This window comes from Balaenoptera musculus, chromosome 7 (assembly GCF_009873245.2).
Source record: "Balaenoptera musculus isolate JJ_BM4_2016_0621 chromosome 7, mBalMus1.pri.v3, whole genome shotgun sequence".
NCBI lineage: Eukaryota > Metazoa > Chordata > Mammalia > Artiodactyla > Balaenopteridae > Balaenoptera > Balaenoptera musculus.
The window spans coordinates 90,519,723-90,545,035 of NC_045791.1; the positions used below are offsets into that span (position 1 = coordinate 90,519,723).

The following is a 25,313-nucleotide window of genomic DNA, read 5'->3' on the forward strand; positions in this document are numbered from 1 at the left end:
TGTGGACACAGGGTGGGAAGAGGAGGGTGGGATGAACTCGCAGATTAGGTTTGACATCAATACACTACCATGTGTAAAATAGCTAGCTAGTGGGAACCTGCTGGATAGCACAGGGAGCTCAGCTCAGTGCTCTGTGATGACCTAGATGGGTGGATGGGGTGGGGGAGGGAGGTCCAGGAGGGAGGGGATATAGGTTTACATGTAGCTGATTCACTTCATTGTACAGCAGAAACTAACACAACACTGTAAAGCAACTATACTCCAATAAAAAAAAAAATCAGGGCTTCTTTCTGAAAAACATTTTATAATATACTAAAATTATTTTGTTTAATAAGTAACCATTAAACTTGACACACACTATAAAATGAGGCTAGCTTTTTCTTAGACCCTTTAACAGTACCTCTACATGTATTCTCATCTTAGTTATCATGGTATTTTCTAGTGCAATAAAAGCCTGTAATCATCAACTGCTAGATAGTCTAGTCAGTGGAGTGCTTGAAGATTGACTTAACTGGTGATCCACATGATGGATATTCAAGGAATTTCAAATTACCTATAGAAAGTAAGTTTATTGTTCATTGCCATAATGCCGAAACCCAAATATTTATTTCCTGACTCATAATCAGAAACCTTTCCCCCTCAAAGTGCCCTTTACAACATTTAAGTAAAATGCAAACATCTTATTGAATCAGAATCCTGTCCATGTATGATAAACACAGATGAAACTGCCCAGAGGTATGGTTTAACAAATAAGAAAACATAGAATATGCATAATTAATTATGTATATGTTAACAAAGATTTCTTGAGTATCTATTATGTACTAAGATATCTTCTTGGTGCCAAGAATACAGCCAAGAACAGTATACTGTAAGGAGCTTATAAACTATGGGGAAGGCAGATAAAAATAAACAAATATAATCAAATCAATAAGGTAATTTCATAAACTGACGAGAGCACTGAATGGGCAATGTGTTGGAGAAAGATGACGGAGGAATAGTCGTGTAAGAGCTCCCCGGAGAGAGGGCATTTGAGTTGACACCTAAATGATGAGACTTCAAGAAAAGAAAATAGGTTTCTTGCCTTTCTTTTTTTTTCTGAGTGATTTATAATGGTCATTTTAACCATTCACAATTACTCTTCATCTAGAGGCTTCTACTAAGAATTTTTCTTCAGTGTGTTTCTGACATGATTAATTCTATTAGTTCACAAATCTCCCTACCAAACCAAGTCTTATAAAACTTTATTGCAACCACCTCTGCAATCATATACTACTTTGAATAAGAGAAATAACCTGAATATTCTTTTAAATACAGTTGTGTGCTTCCAATTTTATATTTTTTGAATTATTTTTCAGAAAGCCATCACTAGCTAAGTATGCAAGTGAATTATAATAATAATGTTATATTTCTTACATATTTTATGTGCTTCCCAGTAACTCTGTGAGGCCGGTAATATTGTTATTCTTTTGTTTTATAAATTAAGAAACCAATGCACAGAAAGGCTATGTAATTTTCCCAAGATTCACAACAAAAGTAAAGCATCTGAGACTTGAACTCAAGTCCTAAGGCTATAGAGAACTTGCTTTTAACCATGATACCACAGCCACTGAAACGAAGCCAACAAAATGAAATTTTTTTTTCAGTTTTTCCTAATTTAGAATTCCTTAACTTGTAAGAATGTTATCTTAAACCTTACCAAATTAAAATAGTAAGCTGAACACTGCCATGTCCCTCGTCATTTTGAGATTTGAGTTTGTATAACAAACCTTACAGACTGTGGCCATTTCCTCCCAGGCACCCTACATGCAAAATGCCAGTAACAGCCATCACATAAATAACAATGCCACGAGGTATTACTGTGTGGACCAAACATCCAGCCTCTCCTCAGGTATGGATAAGTAAGTCTCATTGTATTCAGAGTACAAGATAAGGGTGCATTTTCTATAAACATCTGGAAACTTCCTTGCAACCAGTCTCCAATAACACGTTCTAATAATCCTATGTTAACGCTTGATGACCCCATTAGATTCCAAATTCTCACAAAGAACATATTTGATTGTTTTTCTGGAGTTATTCAGTCACTCTGCTAATCTAAATTACTAGTTCTCAGGCTACTTTTTTTGCATTTTTAAATTGCGGAGCATTCTACTGTTTCCTGGATTCTGGGATTCTGGAATTCCAGTTCTTTTAGAATTCTCAAAAGTCACAGTCAGTGGCATTGGGATTTCAGCTTCAAGGTCTTCAGAAGTGAACCGCAGTTTAAAGGATGTGTATTGCCATGTTTCCATTCTAATACCAAGGAGGAAGATTTGAATTCTAGTCACCTAAACCAATATTTTAGAAAGAGCCCCATTTTATTCTATTAATTTTAAAATAAATATATATCTAGCAGGAAACCCCTTGAACTTTAGGAACAGCTGGGACAGCATTTGGATTTGCCATGCAAATATATTCAGTGACAGGGAGAACTACAGATAAAATATACGGTTTCTGCTTAAACAGAGTCCCACGTTAGATATTCAAAAGCTTAGATATCCCACTAAGCTAAAGGCATACAGATTCATAACAGACATACAATATTCAGATCATCTTATACAAACATTAACAAATAATTATTTATTTGTTAATGTTTGTATTAACATTAATAACTTGTTAACAAATTTGTTGACAAATAATTTGTTAATTATTTGTTAAATAATTAAAAAGTAATGTTAATTATTTGTTAATGTTTGTATATATATTGAATGTTACTTTATTTTTCAAAGCTTTCACTGAAATAAAATGCTCTGTGAGATTTCTTAGAAAAAGATTTTCCATGTATAAACTTTTAGGATGGTGTCATTTAATCATCTTACTGTACTGACCAGATCGCTGACAAAAGCTATGTACTGGTCATAATTTCACATGTTCGTCTAAAAAAAAAGCTAGTAAGAATAATTTTTTCTCAAGTACTTGTTCCAGTGTTCTCTGTTCCTCTCAGGATAGCTTTATTGTTTAATCTTTGGTTTTACAGGCCATATTTTCAGATTTAATCTATAGTTATCACATTGAAGAGCCTGATGAAAGGAAATTTGTAACCAGCTCAGTACTTAAGATGTAAAGATTTATTCAAAGCATCAAACCTTTCAGAGTTTTACACTGTAAGGTGGGAAGGGTTTTTACGGTAATGCAAATAAATGTGAAGGATTTTTACAGTAATGTTAATGTCAAAGTAGCACACTGCCCACCCCTAGGAACTTCTGGCTGTATAAGCAACACCTTTTTAGAAGCACAGTGGGAAGCAGGGGTGGTAGAGGAAGTCAAGCGAGGCAAGAAAACAATGATGTGCAAGCTGGCCAGTTTATGAAAGGAAAGAGACTTGGCGAGGCTGGAGAGGACAGAGGGGGCTTTAGTGTGAGGTCAGTAGATTAAATTTGATAGAGTGTTTGGAGGGGTGGAGGCGGGCACACAGAGGCTTGAGATGAGAAGAAATAGGCTGTTAACAGAGGCATTCTTTCTAAAAACAACTGAATGATAACAAAAGAGGAAATAACATGTTTCTGACAAGAGATTCTGGGCCAGGAAGAAAGAGACTGGTATATGAATAAAGCCAGGTTCAGGGAAGGATTGATTAGAAGTTGCCAATGGCTAGAGTGATAGCCTAATTTTTCTAATTTATGTTTCTCATTACTCAAAATCCCTTTTAAAAATCTGGCATCCTTTTATCACTAAGCCTTATAGTCTTGGTTCTTCCTCAGAGTATTTCTCAGGACTCCAGTGTATACACATCCAGCCTCCACTGATTTCAGGCAGAGGCCCTGGAGTCTTTACTGGACCACTATCTGTTATTGCTTCTCCCAGATAACTACCATGAGTGTAGCTACCAGGTTACAAGACTTGAAGATGCCAAAGTGCCCAAGAACATGAGCCTCACGGCAACCTAACTTCAGCCTATTACAATTTCCTACGAACTCACATTTGCAAAAAGTTTAAAAGCTCTACAGCTCCATAATAATCTATGCACTAACTACCCTAGTTAGTGAAATTCTCTTTAACAGGAAGTATCTATCCTCTATAAATCAATCATTCAGCTGCTAATGGTTATTCCTATGGATCTGGTCTGCCTGAAGAAGTGTACAACACATTGGACAATAAACTACTCATATGGGAGTGCACAGAATAGGCATACTTGCTATCACGTGGCAGCACCATATAGCAGTTAGGATGCCTAGATTCAAATCCTGCCCTTGCTCCTACTGCCTACAGGACCTGGGAAAGCTACTGAACCTCTCTCAGACTATTTCCTTATCTGTGAGATGGAGATAATAACAAATCTTCTTTCATAGGGTTATTATGAAAAATAAGTAAGTTGATATAAGTAAATTGCTCTAGCATGATACCCAGTAGTTAATAATGTTCAAAAACATTGTTTGAGTCAGAATGGTGTTCTTCCTCAGTCTGTGATGGGAATCTAATAATCCAACAAATCTTTCTCAAGGATCACAGTTACTTTGAGGTAGACATTTTGCATTGGAAAATCTAGGGGCTCTTTGGGATTTTTAGTGCCAAAATCAGTCCACTAGATTGCATAGATCAGCCCCTCCTTCAGCAAGAAGGGAAACAGCAAGAACAATCACAGCTGTGGAAGAGCAAGGTGCAGAAACAATATTAGCCACTCCCTTTTTCTCTCATGTTAGCAATAAATGCAGGCCAAGTCCTTGCTGTACTTCAGAAGCCTGGGCAAAAATATTTCTTTACAACTAATCAAGAACAGGGAGACACCTCTGACAATTTTGCTTGGGAATTTAAGATATCACAATGGGACTTGCAAAATAAGAGGCAGTATAGCAGCTTGAATATCCATCTCTCATGCTGTTTCCTTACTCAAAATTTCCTTCATCAAATAATGTGTTGTGGTAACAAATCTTTTCCTTAATTTACTGAGGTTTTCAGTGGAGGGAGCTTCAGGAAACTTCCCGCCCTTGGGATGATCCAGTAGATTTTTCTGGAATACTTAACACAACTCAACCACATGGTAAAGAGCTTAACTGTACTCTTCAATAAACTTACTGACCATGCTAAGAAATAGCAATATTTCTTCCACAGATTCTATGGCTAATTCTCTTGTTTCTACTAAATTTGAAAGTAAAATAGTTCATTGAAAGCTAGACCATCATTCTTCAAGCAGAAAGAGAAAATTAATTTAAAAATAATTAGTTTGAAAGGCTTCCACTCTCACAGACCACCTGAGTCAAGAAACATTGATATTACCCAAACTGTCAAGTTCATGAAGAAACAAGAGCTGGCAGGCATTATGGACAGTAGTCACTGAGATAAAGGCTGTGGACTTTAATTAACACAATTTTGAAGTGAGGCACTGTGGCACTGTGGCACAGAATTGGAGACAGAATTTTCCAGGAACAAATGGCTTGTTTTGAGAAGTATAGACCTGTATAACTGCTGAGACCTCTAAGTTTTCATTCCAGAATTCTCAATTTCTGTTTTATGAGAAGGGAAACCTAGAAAGTATAAAGGATGAGATAGTCACAGAGTGGCCACTGCTTTAGATTATTTGTGGTATAGAAAGTTTCTAGAAAGGAAACACAAAACCCCAAACTCATTCTTGGTTGGTAAGTACTGTGAAGACAAAAATTTTCTGCTTTTTAATTTTTTTCTCTAAATTAATCACTGTTCAATTCCATTTTTAGAGTCTCTGACTCTTAAATAGTGACTTTTTAAGTCAATCAATTTTAGTCCATTCATAAAAGCAAGCAGGCAAGATGAAAGGTATTCACTAAATCTTTCAAGAGGCAGTACCTGGATGTTTGGATCCCAAATGCAATCTCCTCTAAAATTCACAACGGAAAAAAATGCCCTTTAGAGTCTAGGTTAGCTTGAAAAGGAGTTTCTACCAAGGGTACAGATCTCCATTTACTATTTTCTTGTTTCTCAGTAAAATAGGAAATAAATTTTCTTTCTTAGGAAATAAAATGAAAAATGGCAAAAACTTATTTCACATGCTCCAGTGTCATTCCTGTTTCCCAGAGGAAGGCAGAGCAATAAGTGCATCTGGAAACCAAACCAGGAGGTGACATATTTGTTGTCCAAACCTTTCTTTGAAAAGTAGGAACATAAGACATAAGAAAAGTCATGCATGAGCACTCTGGTTGCTCATGGCAACCTGAGCTGCACATGGCAACCCACCTTTGCTTGGATGTCCAGGTGGCCTTCCATGGGGGAAGAGTGATCATACACATGGTAAATGGAGTTAATACAGTAAAGCCAATATAAACACTGATGTTTTGTCTTCTGACAGCATATGAATGTGCAAGCATTAAGTTATAGGAGAAAAGGGGCTAATTTTAGATTTGTTCCTAGCCCTCTCCATGTGAATGGTGTCGCTGTGAGCCCAGCAATGAAGTTCACTGTGTTGTAGCAGACTGCGCAGTTCCTGAGTGTGTCAACCCAGTCTATGAACCAGAACAATGTTGTCCTGTCTGCAAAAATGGTAAGACCGTACTGCATTAGCTTTCAAAGAGGGGTTAGTGCAAAATACAGATATTCCACCACTGCACACCATTCAATGCAAAAGCCCTCTAAGATCTGCCTGTGGTTTTTCAATGTGGGCATGGCCAATTAATATTTTTATCCCATCTTAAAGTGAAAATAAGCCAGCAATGGGTGAATCGTGAAGCTTTCCATCTGGAGAATTAAAGCTCTTATAAGCTGACTTTGTTGTGGTCCCTATTATTTATTGTTGATCTATACGGAGAATTTTGGAAAGAACGCAGTACCATCTTTTTATAGTGACTGAACTTCTCTCTTGGGGAGGCTATGAAGCAGTTCCTAGTGCATAACCCAGGATAGAGAGTAGGATAAATGCCAGGTATTTTGCTTTGGGCATAGATAAGACTTTAGGCTTAAAGTTATCAAAGAATTACAGAATTCAATTACTCATACACTTAAGTTGAAGTAAGGAAGACTAGAAAGTTTAGGGCTTTTATTCTAGGTTTTTATTACAATGGAAATCTGCTCTCAGAGTAATTGCTATAGAGGGGAACTTGGCTTATAAGTTTATGGGTTCCTTTTGGCCCTCATAGGATGGAGAGGTTGAAATGACTATGGCATGCCAATCACCCAAAATCCAGGTGAGGCTGCAGAGAAGACAATGCAATGCCATTAACCCAGGACAGCATATCAGCAAAGCCAAAATCACACTCTTGCTACTGGTCATATACCAACCAAAAAATAAAGCTTCCCTGTGTAACATTCCACAAATGCCCCCACTTGGCATTAATATATGCTTGAAAAAGTAGTTCTAGCTCTTAATTAAGCTGAGGTCACTGTAATGCTGAATCCCTATGCCCTTCCTTGAATTAGCAGCTCTCATCTTCTCTATTACACATTTTTTTGGTCCAGAATTTGGCATTATGTGAGGTCACCTACTAATCTTTTTCTCTTGCAGAATTATAATTTGTGAAAAGAGGTATCAGGTTATTTAGCCAAAGAAAAAACACAAGCAACTCTGATTGTTTTTATAATACTTGTAGTGTTTTGGTATCTTCTCAAATGACTTATAAAGAACCCTTATGACATTTCTTCAGGCACAGTTTTTATTCTTTCTGATTGTGTAAATCTCTTGAGTCTAATATTACTGCACACCTGGCTTCTCTTTTTCTTCTTATCCCTCTCATCCAACTGACGTGTGTCATAGTGCCCAACTCTCTGACTTAGAAGGTGGAGATAAATATCCTCCGGAAGTTCAAGCCGATCTAATATATGCAAAGATATCAAATTTAAGACTTTATATTTTTAAAAGGATATTGAAGAAACTGGAAAAGATACAGGGAAGAAAAATAAGATGATTTAATGGTTGAAAAATAGGACCTATGAGGACAGACTGAAGGAGTTTGCATAATCTGTCCTGGAAAAGAGAAGGCTCCAGGGAGACCTAACTGTCATAAAGTATATGAATGGTTAGTCTAAAGTAGAAGAGCACCTGTTATTTGTCATTTTCTCCAAGGACAGAAGGAAGAAAAAATCAGCTACCTAATCAATCTTTAAAACTAGTATTGACAAGTCTTTGACTAAAGACCGTTTTTTTCTAGAAGCAACTGTCTAAACAGGTCCTCGAGGATCTTGTCTTCCCTGGAAGGCCCTGGTTGGCTATGTTACACATTTAGGGTAAACAAAACTATACTGAAAGTTAAAAACTCTCATCTGGACATACTCAGAATACTCAGAGAATTAAAGCATGCTAGACTGTGTATTTAGAATACAGATTTTACACATGCATCTGCCACGTCATCCTAGGTACTCCCCACCCAAACCAATAGTATATCCAGAGTTGATGTCTATGTCAAATGTTAAATCAGCCACTACAAACTAGTTACACTGAATTTTATGTCACCCAAGGTTATCCTATTTCTGTCACATGCCAGAGTAGAAATCTGTCCTAGAATGAAACTCTCTTTGTACAAAAATATATAATGAATGAACTTTAATTGTTCGATTAATTAGGTAATTAGTAACCCATTAGTATTCCTGAAAAACATATGTTGAGAGAACAAAATATATTAGTTAGGTTTTCCAATTTTTTGTTCATGAAGCAATACAAAACAACCACTTCTGTTCCCTTTTGCCATTTCCAAGCAAACTTTTTTCTTTTTTAAATAAGGAAAATTAACCTGAATTAAAATTAGCCCAAAGACTAATTCTGAATTTAATATAACAGACACGTTATCTTTTTTATTATTAAATGCCACTAATTAGTCACTTATGCCCCAAAAGTAAAGTATAATCATTGTCAAAGAAGAGCATATTGAGGACTGCTGGAGAATCCTTATGACCACGTACCAGTATTTTTGAGTGAACAGACTGAGCCCCAATGCTTGCTGACTCTCATTCTTAGTTCAGAAAACAGAAACAGATGACCCATGTGCAGAAGAGCCAGGCGGGAAATAGATGTTTACACTGACAGAATATAACTAGAACAATTTCTTAAATTTCCAACACATGATAAGACTATCTTATTCTAAATGACAAGATTCATTTGCCCAGTATAGTGTAAACTATTCTTAAAGTATTGTACTATTTTCTTAGATTTTGGAAAAAAAAAACAAGAAGATAAACATCTACCCTCAGGATTCAAGGTAGAGGCAATAGATCCTAGTTTGTAAACAGTCCTATAATATTTTCTATATTTTCTTAAATCTTCATAAATGTTGAAAAAATTTAGTTTGCACAAATGCAGACTATCTTGGCTGCCAAACTCTTTCTTCATACTAAGATTGATTTTTCCGCCTTCCTGAATTATAACTTGCCAAGAGCAAGAGACATTAAAGATATAAAATGAAAGTTTAAAGCAATAGAATCTACCACAAACAGTATTCAGCTAATATCAAAATCTTTGTTCTCAGATTAGAGCAAGAAAAAAAAAGGAAGTACAATGATATATATGTAGGTATATGAAGTTTTCCCAGAAAACAGTAGTTTACCAATAAAAATGTAACAATTGCCCTTACAAATAAGTATTTTTAATATTATAAAGTGCAAGGTAATCTGATCCCTAGATAAATAATGATAGCCTCTTTATTCTCCATAATATAATTTGTAAGAATAAATATAAAGACTTATACTTCTAAAATTTTTCTCTAATGATGTAAAAAAAAGGAAAGAACATTTTTAATTTCTTGGTCTCAATGGTTACCTCAAGCAAGATTTTCCAGTGGTTTTCAATAAATATAGCCAAGCCATTAAAAATACTCCATTCTTATTAAAGTTAGTTTAGCACCAAGAAAAGTCTATTAATTTAGTCTGAATAAAATACAATAGAAACGTTAAGGAAAGATGTGAATGGCTGGGCATACACAAAACAGGAGGAGAAGGAGGAAAGTTATTTTTTATTTGGGGAGGATTATGGTGATTGATATAGGAATTTATTGTTTTAAACAATTTTATTAAGCATCTGCTTCTCCCTTCTCTATACATCTTCATGAGCTAGCAATCCAAATGCCTTCTTGAAAGATCTAACATTTCTAGATTGTTTTTCTTCCTCCAAGATTGTGTTACTTTGGCCTATCTTTCAGCTCCAGTCCTTTCCATGGGAATTAATATTCTTTATGGTTTTTTGTTTTTATAATATGAAAAATAGATTATCACAGCACCTACTTAAAGAAAATATTTCTATTTTGGAGTGTCATGTAAATATTTGAAATATTCGGTAACTGACCATTCATTTAACTAGTGAAGTACTTGATCATTAGATCATCCAAATGACTAACTGCATTTTTTTTTACATTTCATCCATCAGTACATCAGTGAGTTCTCTGTTTTCGTTGGAATATATAGTCAGTCATTATTCATGGTTCGGAAAAAAGTCACTTCATGAAAAATTGAAATAGAGAGGAACCACCCACAAAATCCTCCATGCACATTAAGTGAGGAGTTTTCATATCCTTTTCAACTAAACTGAAGGTGTCATAAGCCCTGTTCAAATATTTAATTTCATATCCCTTACTCTCTTCCAGTTTAGTAGTGATACAAATAAAGAAGGAAATAGACTAGCCAAAAGGTAAATGGAAAGAAGACAGCAAAGGGATGGGAAGTGCACAAATAAGAGAGAGGACTTTAGAGCCATCCAATGCCTTCTAAAGGTGCTTGGGTAAAACGCTGCTTTGTGTTGACACATATAATATACAAAGAGCCCCCTGAAATAAATGAGAGAAAAATAATTCCACAGGGAAGAAAATAGGCAAAGGGTATACAAAGAAAATTCAGAGAAGAAAACCAAATGTCTAATAAATATATGAAAATATGCTTAACCTCACAAGGGATCAGGGTGATAGAAATTAAAACAATGAGATACTAATATTGCATTGATAATAATTTGAGATTGATGATACCTCAAATCAGCAAAGATACTAAGAGTTGAGAAAATGTTGGAACAACTTTAAAGAAATTTGAAGTCAGCAGTTCTACTTTTTGTACTTTGTCCCACATTCATGCACTGAATTTCCGCTGCATTTTAAGAGCAAAAAGGTCGGAGAAATGTAATAGTACTTCAATGGAGTAGTGAAAATATATTGCAGCCTTTAAAAAGATCCTACTAACATTTTTCACTGCTGTGTAAAATAAGCAAGGAGTGTATAGTAGACTACAAATATTTTATACATAATATAGTAATGTGTTCTATATATAATTTGTACATTTTAAGTGATATGTAAGACATTTTTATTTTTAACTGATATATAATTTTAAATAGATAGATATTACATTTATATGTACATAGGAAAAGAGCCAAGTGTGGATACACAATAGCATATTAACAGTGATTCAATGATTACTTTTAGGGAATAAAAGTGTGAAGGTAAAAGTAGGGGAGACAAGAGTTAATCTCTTTAAAATATTAAATCTTTACAGGTTGATAATAAAAACAGCAGAAAAGTACACAAACAGGCAGTTCGCAAACAAAATACAAATGTTCAAAAAATATAAAAATTATTCAACCTCACTAACAAATTTGCTTTTTATTGTTTAAACCCTTCTTTATTATGTTTGTATGTAGCATAGGGAAAGTTCTGTAAGAACACACGCCAAATTTTTAACAGTGATCCAGTGATCAGAAGAGTAATTAAAGAGTAGAAGTGAGAAGGTAGAAGCAGAGAACTTTGACTTTTTATTTCATGGGCCTCTTTACTGAATGAATTTTCAAAAAGCTATTTTTTATAAGTTAAAAGGTTTTACCAAACCTTTAAAGAAAAGATAATTCTAATGTCATTTAAACTCTTCCAGAGGAGAGACAAGAACAGTTTTTTTCTGAAGTACAATACTGATACAAACCAAAGATTACAAACTAAGAAAAAGTAATGGGGATCTATTAAAATACAAAATCCCCGATCATATATCACCCAATGGGTCTAGAGCAGCATTCTTCAATCAATCACATGAACCTTTCTGCCACAAAATATATGATAATTATACTAAGGAGATGGAATAAATATAGAGTCTCCCATCGTCTCAGGTCAGGTTTTAATCTCAGCTGAGTTTTGGTATCAAAATTGTGAAAAGATGTTGGGTTTTCAAAGACTGTGGGAAAGGGATTGTATATTTGTGTTAGCAAACAGAATTCAGCAGTAGGTTAAAATAATTGTGCATTCTGACAAAGTGGAGTTTACAAAGATAGTTCAAAATTAGGAACTCTATATTAATATAATTTATCCTATTACTAAATTCAAGAGAAAATCATATTATTTCTATATAAATATATACACACATATATAAAGATGACTAAAACTCTTGATAAAATAAGACTAAGTGGATATAAAATATATTTACCTCAGCCCCAAAGACAGAATCATACTTAATAGGTACACATTAAAGGCATTCTTGATAAAGTCAGGAACAAGACAAGCCTGTCCACTATTATTCAAAATTTCAGATTGTAGATATGAACTAGCTAGTATAATTAGAAAAGAAAGAAATCAGAGGAGAAAAATTGGGAGCCAAAACTACTACCATTTGCATATTATATGAGAGTATACTTGAAAAACCCAAGACTATAGACTAAAAACTGCTATAACGAAAATTTAGTAATATAGCAGAGTACAAAATGAGAATACAGAGCTCTCTCTCTCTCTATATATATATATGTATAGGTACGTATATTATGAAAATAAAATTGTGGCATTGGTACATGATGCAGAGATATCAATGGAATATAAGAAACTTCATAAACAGACCTAACATACCTATGAAAATTGATACATGATAGATAAAATAGCATTTCAAATCAATGGGGGAAAGAATTTGTAGAAGAAATGGTGTTGGGACAACTGGATAGTTGTCTGAAAAAAATAATTTTAAAGTCCTACATTATTTCATAATTCAAGAAAACTTTCAATTCAACAAAGATTAAATATAAGCTATTTTCCCAAACAGTACAAGAAGAAAACCTAGACATTTGATTTTTAATCCTGAAGTGGCTAGATTTTAAAAACAAACAAAAAAATCTCCACAAAGCAAACAAAACACCACTGTAAACAAATAAAAAACTAAGGGAAAAATAATCTTATATCGCAAAGGGTTAATGTCTCTCATAGATAAAGATCTCTTTGAAACTAATAAGGAAAAAGATCAACAACTCAATCTTAAAAATGGGCAAAGGACTTCAAAAATTACTCCACAAAAAACAAAATCTCCTAAAACATACAAAAATTGCTAAAAGGAAGATGCAAATTAAAATTTGATGCCAGTTTTTTACTTATGGATTGGCCAAATATCCTATAATTTAATAATCTACTTTGTTGTTGATACCTGTGGTAAAATAGGCAGTCTTTCACATCACTGGTGAATGTATGAATTGGTACAATTCCCATGGAAGGAAATTTGACAATATATGTCAAAATTGAAGTACATATATCTTTTGTCTCAGCAATTCCACTTCTCTTTACAGATGTGTGAAATGACAAATAATGTTGTTCATCTTCTATGTTGTACTTCAGGTTTACTACTAATAAAGAATAATCAGAAAATTTGTAAAAAATAACTACAGATTTAAATTTCCTTTTAACATGCTATTAGTTGATAGTCAAAAAAGAGATAATTTCTTTAAATACTCAAATATTTTTATTGATTTATAATTTTATTAGCTTCTATTTGCCTTTATGTTTTTCATCTCATATAATATATTTTAAACTAATTTCAAATGGCTCAAAACTGTGAAACTAATAGAAATCTACTCAGAATCAACAGATAATAGGCTACTTAAAAACATTAAAATAGATATTAATGTGTGGAGGATATATATATAGAGAGAGAGAGAGAGAGATTAAAAAGTCACAAAACCTTACTAAGAACTATTTTCTAAAATAGTAAGTAAGGAGCCATAACTGATTTCTAAATGTGAAAACTGAAATTTGTTAGAATGCTATTTTTCTCATGATAAATAGAAATCTATCAAATTTTCCATGTAATGTAATTTTCTTCTGTAAGTTGGCAAAAGTTGGAAAACTTAAATACATGAAAAAGAATGTACTTGGTGGGCTTCCCTGGGCTTCCCTGGTGGCGCAGTGGTTGGGAATCCGCCTGCCAGTGCAGGGGATGCGGGTTCGATCCCTGGTCTGGGAAGATCTCACAGGCCACGGGGCAGCTAGGCCCGTGCGCCACAGCTAACTGCTGAGCCCATGTGCCACAGCTACTGAAGCCTGCACGTGCCTAGAGCTGGAGCTCCGCAACAAGAGAAGCCACCACAATGAGAAGCACATGCACCACAACAAAGAGTAGCCCCCACTCACAGGAACTAGAGAAGGCCCCCGCGCAGCAACGAAGACCCAATGCAGCCAAAAATAAACAAATAAATAAATTTTAAAAAAAAAGAAGAATGTACTTGGTAAGTTTGGGGAATTCAATCTACCAGATATATTAAAATAATATGTAAAGGTATAATAGTTTTAAACAGTGTGATAGTGGAACAAAAATAAATCGATACATAGAACAGAAAATCAGAAAGTAATTCACATTTGTATCACAATTTAGCATACAATTAAGGTGACATCCAAGTATCTGATGAAAGAATGTGTTATTCTAAAAATAAAGGTTAATCATTTTTTACAAAAGTGAAATTACATTCCTGTATTACCCATTATACAAAAGTAACTATCAGTTGGATTAAAGATCTAAATCTAAAAAATGAGATCATAAAGGGATTTGTTTTTAACGTAAACATTAGCTTACTCTTAGGATCAGGATGGTTTTCCTAAACATAAATGCAAATAAAGAATTTATAAAAGGAAAAATTCAAATTCAAATTAGATAACATATAATTTTATCCTTAAATTTCTTAATAAATTAACTTTGGAAAGGTAAGATGCAACAGGCACTCTCAAGCACTACTGATGAGAGTATAAACCAATATATCTTCTCTGAAGGGCAGTAAAAGTGTGTGGACCTTTGATCCAGCAATGTGGCTTCTAGAAATTGATCAAAAATAATCAGATAAGAATATAAAGATGTTATATAGAGAGGTATTTATTACAGAGTTGTTTATAATAGCAAAACCTTGGAAAACCTGACACCTAAATATTTGACAATAAGGAGGTTGTTTAAAAAACCATAGTATATCTACATGGACTAACTATTAAAAAATTATTACAAATGATGTCATGGAAAAAAATTAAGGACATCACAAAAAACAAACAAACAAAAATGCATGTTCAGAGTATATTATTAAATTAAACTAGTAGGCCAGAAAGCACTATTTTTAAAATAATTTTGTTAAAAAGAAAATGTATGTATAGAAAAACACTGGAAGAAAATACTTCAAAATGTTAATGGCACATAACTCTGAATAGTAGTAGGCTAATGAATGATTTTTACCTTTTTTCCCTTTGCTAAGCCCCTAGTTTCTAAATTTCCTACAACAAATCTGCATCATTCCTGTGATTTAAAATTACTATTTAAAGGAGAAAATAGAAAAATTCTTTAAAAAGATAATGTAAAAATTTTTCTATTTTTATGATTTAATAATCAATGATGCGCCACTTATTAGAAATTGCACTGATTCCTTGTTATAATTTGTACTCCATAATTAATTAACCAACTAATAATTCTACCACTTGACTTTCAAATCCTTTAACTGTGAGATTCTTTGCAAAGAATTTGGAAAACATCATTGCCCATTTTATGTACCTATTAGGGTAATGGTTAAAATATTCACTTAAGTCTATGCATTTACATTTTCATGAAGCTATTTTGCAAACTCAGCCTTTTAAGTTTGAAAATTAGATGCAAGTCTTTCACCTTAATTTGATATTTTCTCACTTCCTCTTAGGGAGACAATTAGTAACAAATGAAACACAGACATTAAACAAACACACTGAAGATGAAAAAATTTCTGGCACTTGCACATATCCATTGGCTACAGAGCCCCTGAAATAGTTTGTGATGAAAGCATACCCTATGAAGGGCAGTTTCAAAGCCTGCATTTCATTGACTTCATAACTGAAAGTCAGAATTATCATATTCGTATAAAGTAGATATCAAAACAGAGTAATTATAAATAGCTATTTTAATGAGCCACAATTTCCTATTGCTTTCATAAAGCGTCCTCCAAAGTATGAAAGGAAATATTTTTATTTATGTTGTCTTAAACCAACAGGATTCCCTCTCAATTCATCAGCAAATTAGATTTCAAAAAGATTATTTTACAAAGTTGACACAATGAAAACTAATGCCACATTCATTTCCTGCTAATTGCATCTCTACTTAATTATCGGGGCCCCCAAGTCCTTCAGAAAATGAAGGGAAGAAGGCCAACATCTGCAAAAATGAGAACTTTTCTCTTTTTTTCTCCTCAACATATAGAAAATGCTTCGGGACTATTTTTTCCCTATGTAATCATCTAGAATGTTGGGTCTGGTCCTCCCACAAAGCACACACTCCTAGTTGAGAAGAGACATGTTAAGAAGTAGACCTCGGGCTTCCCTGGTGGCTCAGTGGTTAAGAATCCGCCTGCCAATGCAGGGGACACGGGTTCGAGCCCTGGTCCTGGAAGATCCCACATGCCGCGGAGCAACTAAGCCCGTGCGCCACAACTGCTGAGCCTGTGCTCTAGAGCTCGTGAGCCACAACTACTGAGCCCACATGCCATAACTACTGAAGCCCGCGTGCCTAGAGCCCGTGCTCTGCAACAAGAGAAGCCACTGCAATGAGAAGCCCGCGCACCGCAACGAAGAGTAGCCCTGCTCACCGCAACCAGAGAAAGCCCGCGCACAGCAACGAAGACCCAACGCAGCCAAAAATAAAAAAAAATAAAAAATAAATAAAAATTTAAAAAAAAAAAAAAAAAAAGAAGTAGACCTCACTCCTTCGAGTGCCACGTAGTACTTTGATGTTCAGCGCACCACCCCAAAGGGAGCCTAAGGGCCCCGAAGAAGGGTAATGCACACACATGTACTGAATGTCTCATTCTTACACATTCAGATAACATCACAGATAATCTGGTTGGTTCAAAAACAGTAGCTAGGCAGAGGGTTGAATACATCTCCCCAAACTGCCCGTGCATTTCTATTCTTAACCCAACCTTCTCTCTTATTCTTGAGCCTCTCTTCAACTATGTTTTTATAGAATAGTGCTGACATCTGGATTGTATACAGTAATCTCTATGAAACACCTCTGAACTGTGGATGATGGCAAAAGGGCAATTGGGATCACTAACGTATTTATAGTTGGATGCCCCTCAAATGAGAAAAGGGAAATGGGAAGTTCTTGCATGCATACTTATTTTGCTTACACTAGCTTCATTTGTGCAATCCTTAGGGGTTGGATTTGATTCTAAGAGTTAATTGAATGGGGTGGGGTCTGATGGGAAAGCCAAGACATTTGGTCTTGCCAAGTCTTATCTAAGGGAGGCTTGAGTCGTCTGCCGTGGGAGAGCCTCCCTGAGGGTAAGGCAGAGTTTCCCTTCATCCAAACCTCCTTCCTGAGGTAGGCGCGTTAGAAAGTTGCGTTCCCTCCTTTACCTCATGTCTTTACCATGTAGAAACTCATGCTTTTCAGATGCAGGAAAAGCCATGTCCATCCACCAGCACCCCTTTTCCCCTTCACTAATTACTAATGTAAACCTTGTGCAGTCAGACAAAAACAAAACAAGGTTGCCATGCAAATTGTGTTCCTTGACCTGCTTTGAATTTGAATGTCTTCTAAAGCACTGGGCAAGATGAGCCTGGGGGGCCTCGAGGAAGGTATTGCTCTGTCTTCCTCAGAAGTTTCAGCGGTCTGAAGCAAGAGCATCTAATACACTCATCTCTGAGGCACAGATTCCCTTTTTTACAGATAAGACCAAATTTCTTGGGATTCTACATCCCACGTCACTGGTAAAGACGGGATCCAGAATTCTGGGTCCTCTTGAAAAGATCCTAACACCTCCCCGGCCAGCAGTCACAGCCTCGTCCTCATCGTCCGGCTTGAGGCACTTAGGACTGATTTCTCCCTGCTTAGCTCAGACCCCACCAGGAGCCCAGGACCACTAGGTCACCCCTCATCCCCGGGACTCTGATCTCCATATGGTGCTATGAGCTGAGAGGTAACACGCCAAGTCACCACTTTCCAGTCCTGGCCCCTGATTTTTAGTTCTCCATCACACCTACTGCCACCTGAATAGTATATATTTTACTTACTTAGTTGCTTGTCTCCCCTGCTCACAGAAGTACAAAGTTCGTGCAAAGATTTTTGTCTCTTTTGTTCACTGTTGTATTCCCACTACCTACAACACATTGTAGGTGCAAATATATGTTTGTGAATAAATGAATGAATGCACACCTGTATTGTGCCTTTGGAAGAGCCAAAATTAAATAAGAAAATTGATTCTTTGAGTTCTTTTAGCTTCACTTTTGAAAAGTCTTCTATTTCACAGAGAAGAGCTTTCAAATGGAGAGCTTAGGAGGCATTGTGTGGTGGGACAGAGGGTGCTTATCAGATTTTTTTCCTAATTAAGTTTGCTTTAATTTACCACTAGGATTAGTAGTACATACATTGATAGGAGGCGTATCAAGGTGATCTAGTAGAGACAGACTGGTTTCCAGGGGAAATTGAGTCAGCTTGATATTTTACTGCTTTATAACCTTGCTAGGGACACCTAAAGCTTCTGTTTCTTAAGAAATGACTGCATGTAACGTATGAGTCACTTCAGTGCAAAATTAATGTAATGCTTTAGCCAGTATTATCTACAATGATGTATTTCATCTAACAATAGGGATTGGACTATTTACGAGTTAAGGAAGCCTCGAGCATTGACTGAATATGGGATTTGTCAGTATTTGGTAAACAGAGTCGGAAAATGGGACTTGATATCAGGGCAGAGGGAGAACTGATTGCAGGGGATAATATTTAATTTTAGAAATCAAACTGTGCAACCGAAAAAGATATCAGAAATATGGCATGAAACAGGGACAAAGGAAACTTGCTAACCAATATCTTTTCTGGCATATAGTGATTGGGAAACTCTCTAAGGATGGCTGAGGCTGAGGTAGGAAGCCCTTGCAGTAAGACCTCTGATGTTTAAATGTAGCTCTGAGCTGCTTCAAGTCAAACTATCAGAAATGTTAAACCTCTTTTGAAACATATTTATGGTTGGATGCCCCTCAATTGAGAAAAAGGGAATGGGAAGTTCCTGCATGCATACTTATTTTGCTTACACTAGCTTCATTTGTACAAGGTGATGGCAAAGTGCAGCCATAAATGCTGCTGCTGGTCAGGGTAGTAACTAGCCAGGCCTGAGTCCTCTCCTCCTTTCACCCATCACTTTTATGCATTCTGCAGAAAGGCCCATAAAGCAACACACCTGCCTTCTGGAAGGCTAAGCTCAGTTCGTTTCCAACAACATTAAATAACAAAATAGTTGGCAGTGTTGTATCCAAATCTTAAAAGCCTGCTCACTCCAACTTACTGTGTTGGGATTTAAAACAGAGGTAAGATGCAGGGCACTAGGGGCTGATGGCCTGTGTTTAAGATGTGGGATTCTCAGTGTCTGTTTTATCCTACCCGCTTTGATTTGATTTGATGATTTCTTTAAGAATGGAGATAGATGACAGTAAGCAGCAGCAAAGGAAGAAAACTGCAGTGTAGAGGAGGGCCCGCGAGCCTCTCAAGCCAGGTGGATGGCAAAAAACTTAACTGGATTCTGTTTTAACTCCCAGTAAATGCAATAGTCAGATCCCTAAGCTCAGTGAAGTAATCAGCCACCATGCAATGTCATCTGAGATGTACTGAAAGCTGTTCAACCCATCAAAAGTAGTGCCCCTTCTAGCCCGCCAACGTACATGTCCACATACACATTCGTACATACTTTCATGCTCATAATTTCTTTTATTTTTAAAATTTTCATAATTAATGTCACTAAACACTTGAGAAAAATAGCTAGTACATCAGGTATTAATGACACCAATTAAGTTACATATATTTTTCTTGGGTTTATCAGATGACTAGATCATCAAACATAGGCCCAGTTAGTTTAAATGTGGGGAAGAGTAAACCCGGGATAACAGGGAGACCCTGGGAAGGTACTGGACCAGAGAAAGAGAGAACGCCTGACACAGGTGCCTTTAGGATGAAAGAGGGAGCCATGAACGCTGGGAGGTTGAAATGAACCGACATGTCTGCTGATCGTGCATGTTGAGGGAAATAGTTGCCTTTTTCATATGTTTCCTCAATGACTGATCTAATAATAATAATTAACCTAACTACTAAGAGTAGCACTAGCTTTCACTTATTGCAGGGGAGAAAACTGAGACTAAAGTATATAAATTACCGTCAGATATACAAATGGGATTTGAACCATGTTCCATCCAACTTCAAAGCCATAGTGTCTAACCAGTTGTTCTCAAAGTAGCCCTGGGCCAGCAACATCACCATTACCTAGAAACTAGTCAGAAATGCACATTTCTGAGCCCATCCCAAATCTACAGAAGCAGAAATTCTGGGAGTGGGACCCAACATTCTGTGCCGTAACAAGCCTTCTAGGTGATTCTGATGCTCAAAGTTTGAGAACCATGGACTTCTTCACAGGTGTCTGTTAGGAAGTCTGTTCTCTTTCAAATAAAGGATGTGTGTGTTGGGGGAAGCTAGGGGAGTAAAAGGTGAATAATTATTAGTCAGTGGTATCGGAGACAATGTTATACCAGGACAAGAAGTGAGACAAGGCTGGAAAGGAAGGGTTAGACACAAAATGCCCTGGAGTCAAAGCAAGGGCACTTAGGGTTGGAGAGGATCCAGGAATGGTAAACCCCAATAGGGGCAAAGGCAGGTCCCCCAGGGCCTAGAAGTGATGTAGGTGGGACATACCAGGAAGATGATATTCAAGGTAAGCTGTCAAGAATGGTCACACCCAAAGAGATTTCTTAATAACAAAGCCGTGATCATTGAGAACGAAATTCAACTGATTTTTAAAGGCAGCAAGAGTCACTAAGAAAGGCACAGTAATGAAAGGAAAGGCAACGTGAGATACTGATCTACTATGAAGCGATTGTTTCAAGTAAATTATTTTCTGAATTTAAGTTATGATAACAATTAACATTTTATAAGTCATAAATATATTTAAGAATATTTTAATCCCTTTAAATAGCTGTGTCAGGTCTAATTGACATAAAATGAACTCCACATTTTTTAAGTGTACAATTTGATGTTTTGACATATGTATACTTGTGAAACTATTATTATAGTTGGGAAAGTACCCATACCTGTCACTCCCAAAACTTTCCTCATGTTCCTTTGTAATCCTTCCCTTTAGCTCTTCTCTGCCCCATCCCAGCCCAGGCAACCTCTGTTCTGCTTTCTGTCATTATACATAAATTTGCATTTCTTAGAACTTGGTATACATGTAATTGTTCAATATGTACTCTCTTGTCTGAATTCTTTCGTTCAGCATGATTATTTTGAAATTCATCCATGTAGCGTGTATCCTAGTTCATTCCTTCTTTATTTCCGAATGGTACTCAGTTATATAGATATACCACCATATAATTTATCCATTCACTTGTTGATGGACATTGGACTGTTTCCAGTTTTTGATTATTACAAATAAAGCTGTCAAACATTCTCGCACAAGTCTTTTTTATGGATATATGCTTTATTTTCTATTGTGAAAATACCTAGAAGTGGAATACTAGATCATATGGTATGTGTATATTTCACTATTTTTTCTTTAATGCCAAACTATTTCAGAGTGGCTGTATTATTTGAAATTTCCATCAAAAATGTGTGAGAATGCCAATTCCTGTACCTGTCACCAGTGCTTGGGATCATCAGTCCTGTTTAATTTTGGCTACTCTAATAGAAGTGTATTATTATTCTATTATGGTTTTAAATTGCATTTTTCTAATGGCTAGTGATGTTGAGCATCTTTTCATATGCTAATTTTCCATCTATATATCTGCTTTAGAGAAATGTCTGTTCAAATCATTTGCCAATTTTTTAAAGTTGGGTTTTTGTTTCTGTATTATTGAGTTTCCAGAGTTCTTTATATGTTCTAGAGACAAGTTCTTTACTAGACATATGATTTGCAAATATTTTCTTCCAGTCTGTGGTATGTCTTTTCATCCCCTTAACAGTGTCATTTGAAGAGCAAAAGTTTTTAATTATGACAAATTCCAATTTATCAGTGTTTTCTTTTATAAATTTTGCTTTCAGTGTTGTAACGAAGAAATCTTGGCCTAACCCAGAGTCAAAAGTATTTTTCCTGTTTTCTTCTAGAAATATTTTAGATTTGACATTTAGGATGATGATTCATTTTGCATTATACTCTGAATATGATGCAAGGAATTGAAGTTTTTTTTTTTTTTAATATGGATATCCAGTTATTTTAATACCATTTGTTAAAAAGACTGTTTTTCCTCCACTGAACTGTATTTGTACATTTGCTAAAAATCAGTTGTCTATTTATGCCTATATACATTTTCATCTATTTCTGAACTCTCCATTCTGTTCCAATAAGGTTATTTTGGCTATTCTAGTTCCTTTGCATTTCTTTCTGAATTTTAGTATCAGTTTATCAGTTTCTACAAAAGAAAAAGTCTGTTTTGATTGGCATTATGTTGAATGTTTTACATCAATTTGAGGAGAATTGACATTTTATCAGTATTGAGTCTCCCAATTTATGAACATGATATGTCTATTTATTTAGTTCTTTAATTTCTCTCAGCAGTGTTTTGGTCAGTTTTATTCCAAAGTATTTTATTTTTTTAATGCTACTGTAGTTAGTATACATTTTTAAAAATCTTATTATTTGCTAATATATAGAAATAAAATTGATAGTTGTATATGGATTTTGGATCCTGAAACATTGTTAAACTCAATTATTAAATCTAGTTGGTTTTTTGGTTTTTTTTTTGTAGATTCCATTGGAATTTCTACATAGACAAGCACGTTACCAGCAAAGACAGACAGTTCCATTCCTTTCTTACCAATCTGAATGCCTTTTAGTTCTCTTTTTCTATCTTATTACACTTGCTAGAATATCTTATACGGTATTGAATAGAAGTGCTAAAACCATACATCCTTGTGCTTTCCAGATATGGAATAAAACTCATTCAGTCTTCCCCAATTAAATATGTTTTTACCTGTTGCTATTTCACAGATGCCTATATCAGGCTGAGGAACTCCCTTTCTATTCCTACTTTGCCAAGAGATTTTATCAGGGATGGAGACTGAGTTTTGTTAAGAGTTTTTCAGGATCTATAGAGATGATCATGTGATTTTCTTTTATAATTATAAATATAGTGAATTACATTGATTATTTTTAAATATTAAGCCAACCTTCCATTTCTAAGATAAACTTCATTTGGTCATGAAGTACTATCCTTTTTAAATGTTGTTGGATTTTATTTGCTAAATTTGTGTTTAAATTTTTTTATATAAGTTTATGAGGCATATTAATCGGTAGATTTCTGTTCTTATAATGTCTTTGTTAGGTTTGGGTATCAACGTATTGCTGACCACATAGAAGTTAGGAAAATAGTCTCTCTTTTTAATTTTCTGGAAAAGTTTGTGTAGAATTAGTATTAATTTTCCCTTATATGTTTGGCAGAATTCACCAATGACTTAAGAAGTTTTATGAGCTGCAGGTTTCTCTGTGGAAAAGTTTTTAACACAAATTTATTCAATAGATGTAGGATGATTGGGTTATTTCATCTTGAGTTATCATTGGAAATTTGTGCCTTCAAGGAATATACCATTTCATCTAAGTTTCTGAATTTGTAATCATAAGATTGTTAATATTCCTTTAGAATTCTTTAATATCTTCAAATTCTGTAGGTATTTCATCTTTCTTATTTCTGTTATTGATAATTTATCCTTTCTACTTTTTTTCTGATTAGTCTAGTTAAATGTTTATCAATTTTATTTTCTCAAAACACCAACTTTGGGGTTCATTGATTTTCTCTAATATTTCCTCTCTTACATTTCATTGATATCTGTTCTAGTCATTGTTTCCTTTCTTCTATTTACTTTGGGTTTAATTTGCTCTTCTTTTTCTAATTTCTTAAGGTAGGATCGGACATAATAAATTTGATACCTTTCTCCTTTCCTAATATAGGTTTCTATAAACACGCCAAGCTCTACTTCAGCATCACCTGCCAATTTTCATATGTTGTGTTCACACATTTATTAAATTTAGAATACTTCCTGATGTTCTTTTTAATTTTTTCTCTGAATCATAGGTTATCTAGAATGTGTTAATTTGTTTCCAAATATTGGATATTTCCCAGGAATCTATGTTATTGATATCAGATTTAATTTCACACAGATGAAAGAACATGTGTTTATTACTCAATTTTTTAAATTTTTAATGAGACCTGATTTATGGCCAAGAATACATTCTATCTTGGAAATATTCCATGTGTGCCTGTAAAGAATATATATTCTGCTGTTTTTGAGTATGGATTCTATAGCTATTAATTAAGCCAAGTTGATTAATAGTGTTAAGTCTTTCATACTCTTATTGTTATTCTGTCTAGTTTGTTCTATTAATTATTGAGGGGTATTGAAACCTTTGACTATACTTGGACTTGTCTATTTCTTCTAGCAGTTTTATCAGCTTTGTTACATATACTTTGAAACTTTTATTATGTGTATCAATATTTAGGATTTATTATGACTTCTTCATAAATAGACTTCTTTCTACTTATTAAATGACATTCTTCATGCCTTTATATTCTTTGCTCAGTAATCTACTTTGTGCTGACATTAATATAGCTTATCCAGCTTCCTTTTGTTTAGTGTTAGATGCTGTGTCTTGTTCTGTCATTCTACTTTTATCTATTTCTGTTTGTATATTTGAAGTCCTTTTCTTGTAAGCAGAATAAGATTGGGTGTTGCTTTTTAATCCAATCTGATCATCATTAGTGGTCTATAGAATTCTTGGTTGATGAGTTTGGGGTGTTTTTTTTCCAGTACTTTGAAGATGTTGCTCCACTGTATTTTCCCTTGCATTTTTTGTTCGGACAAGCTGTCAGCTGTTATCTTTATTCCTGTGAACATGTTTCCCTCCAACCTCACCCCCTCACCACTTTTAAGATTTTCTCTTTACCACTGTTTTTGTGCAGTGTGATTATTATATATCTCGACATAGTTTTCTTAGTGTTTCTTATGCCTGTGCTTCAATAACTTCTCTGGATTTATAGTTTCGTCCAAATTTGGAAAAATTTCAGCCTTTATTTCTTCAAATATTTTTTTTCTGTCCCTTACCTTTGGGAACCCGAATTAAACATGTATTAGGCTGCCAAAAATTGTTTCACACATCATGCTCTATTCACCTTTTCTGATTCTCCATTCTGTTTGATTTT

General features: G+C 34.9%; 1 protein-coding gene across 1 annotated transcript in view; it reads left to right on the plus strand.

The window, feature by feature from the left end:
• VWC2L (von Willebrand factor C domain containing 2 like) overlaps nucleotides 1–25,313 on the plus strand; it is a 155,844-nt gene that overhangs the window by 16,159 nt on the left and 114,372 nt on the right. The window contains exon 2 of the mRNA XM_036858863.1: nucleotides 6,358–6,487. Coding sequence (XP_036714758.1) covers nucleotides 6,358–6,487 — 130 coding nt within the window. The remainder of the gene's footprint in view (nucleotides 1–6,357; nucleotides 6,488–25,313) is intronic.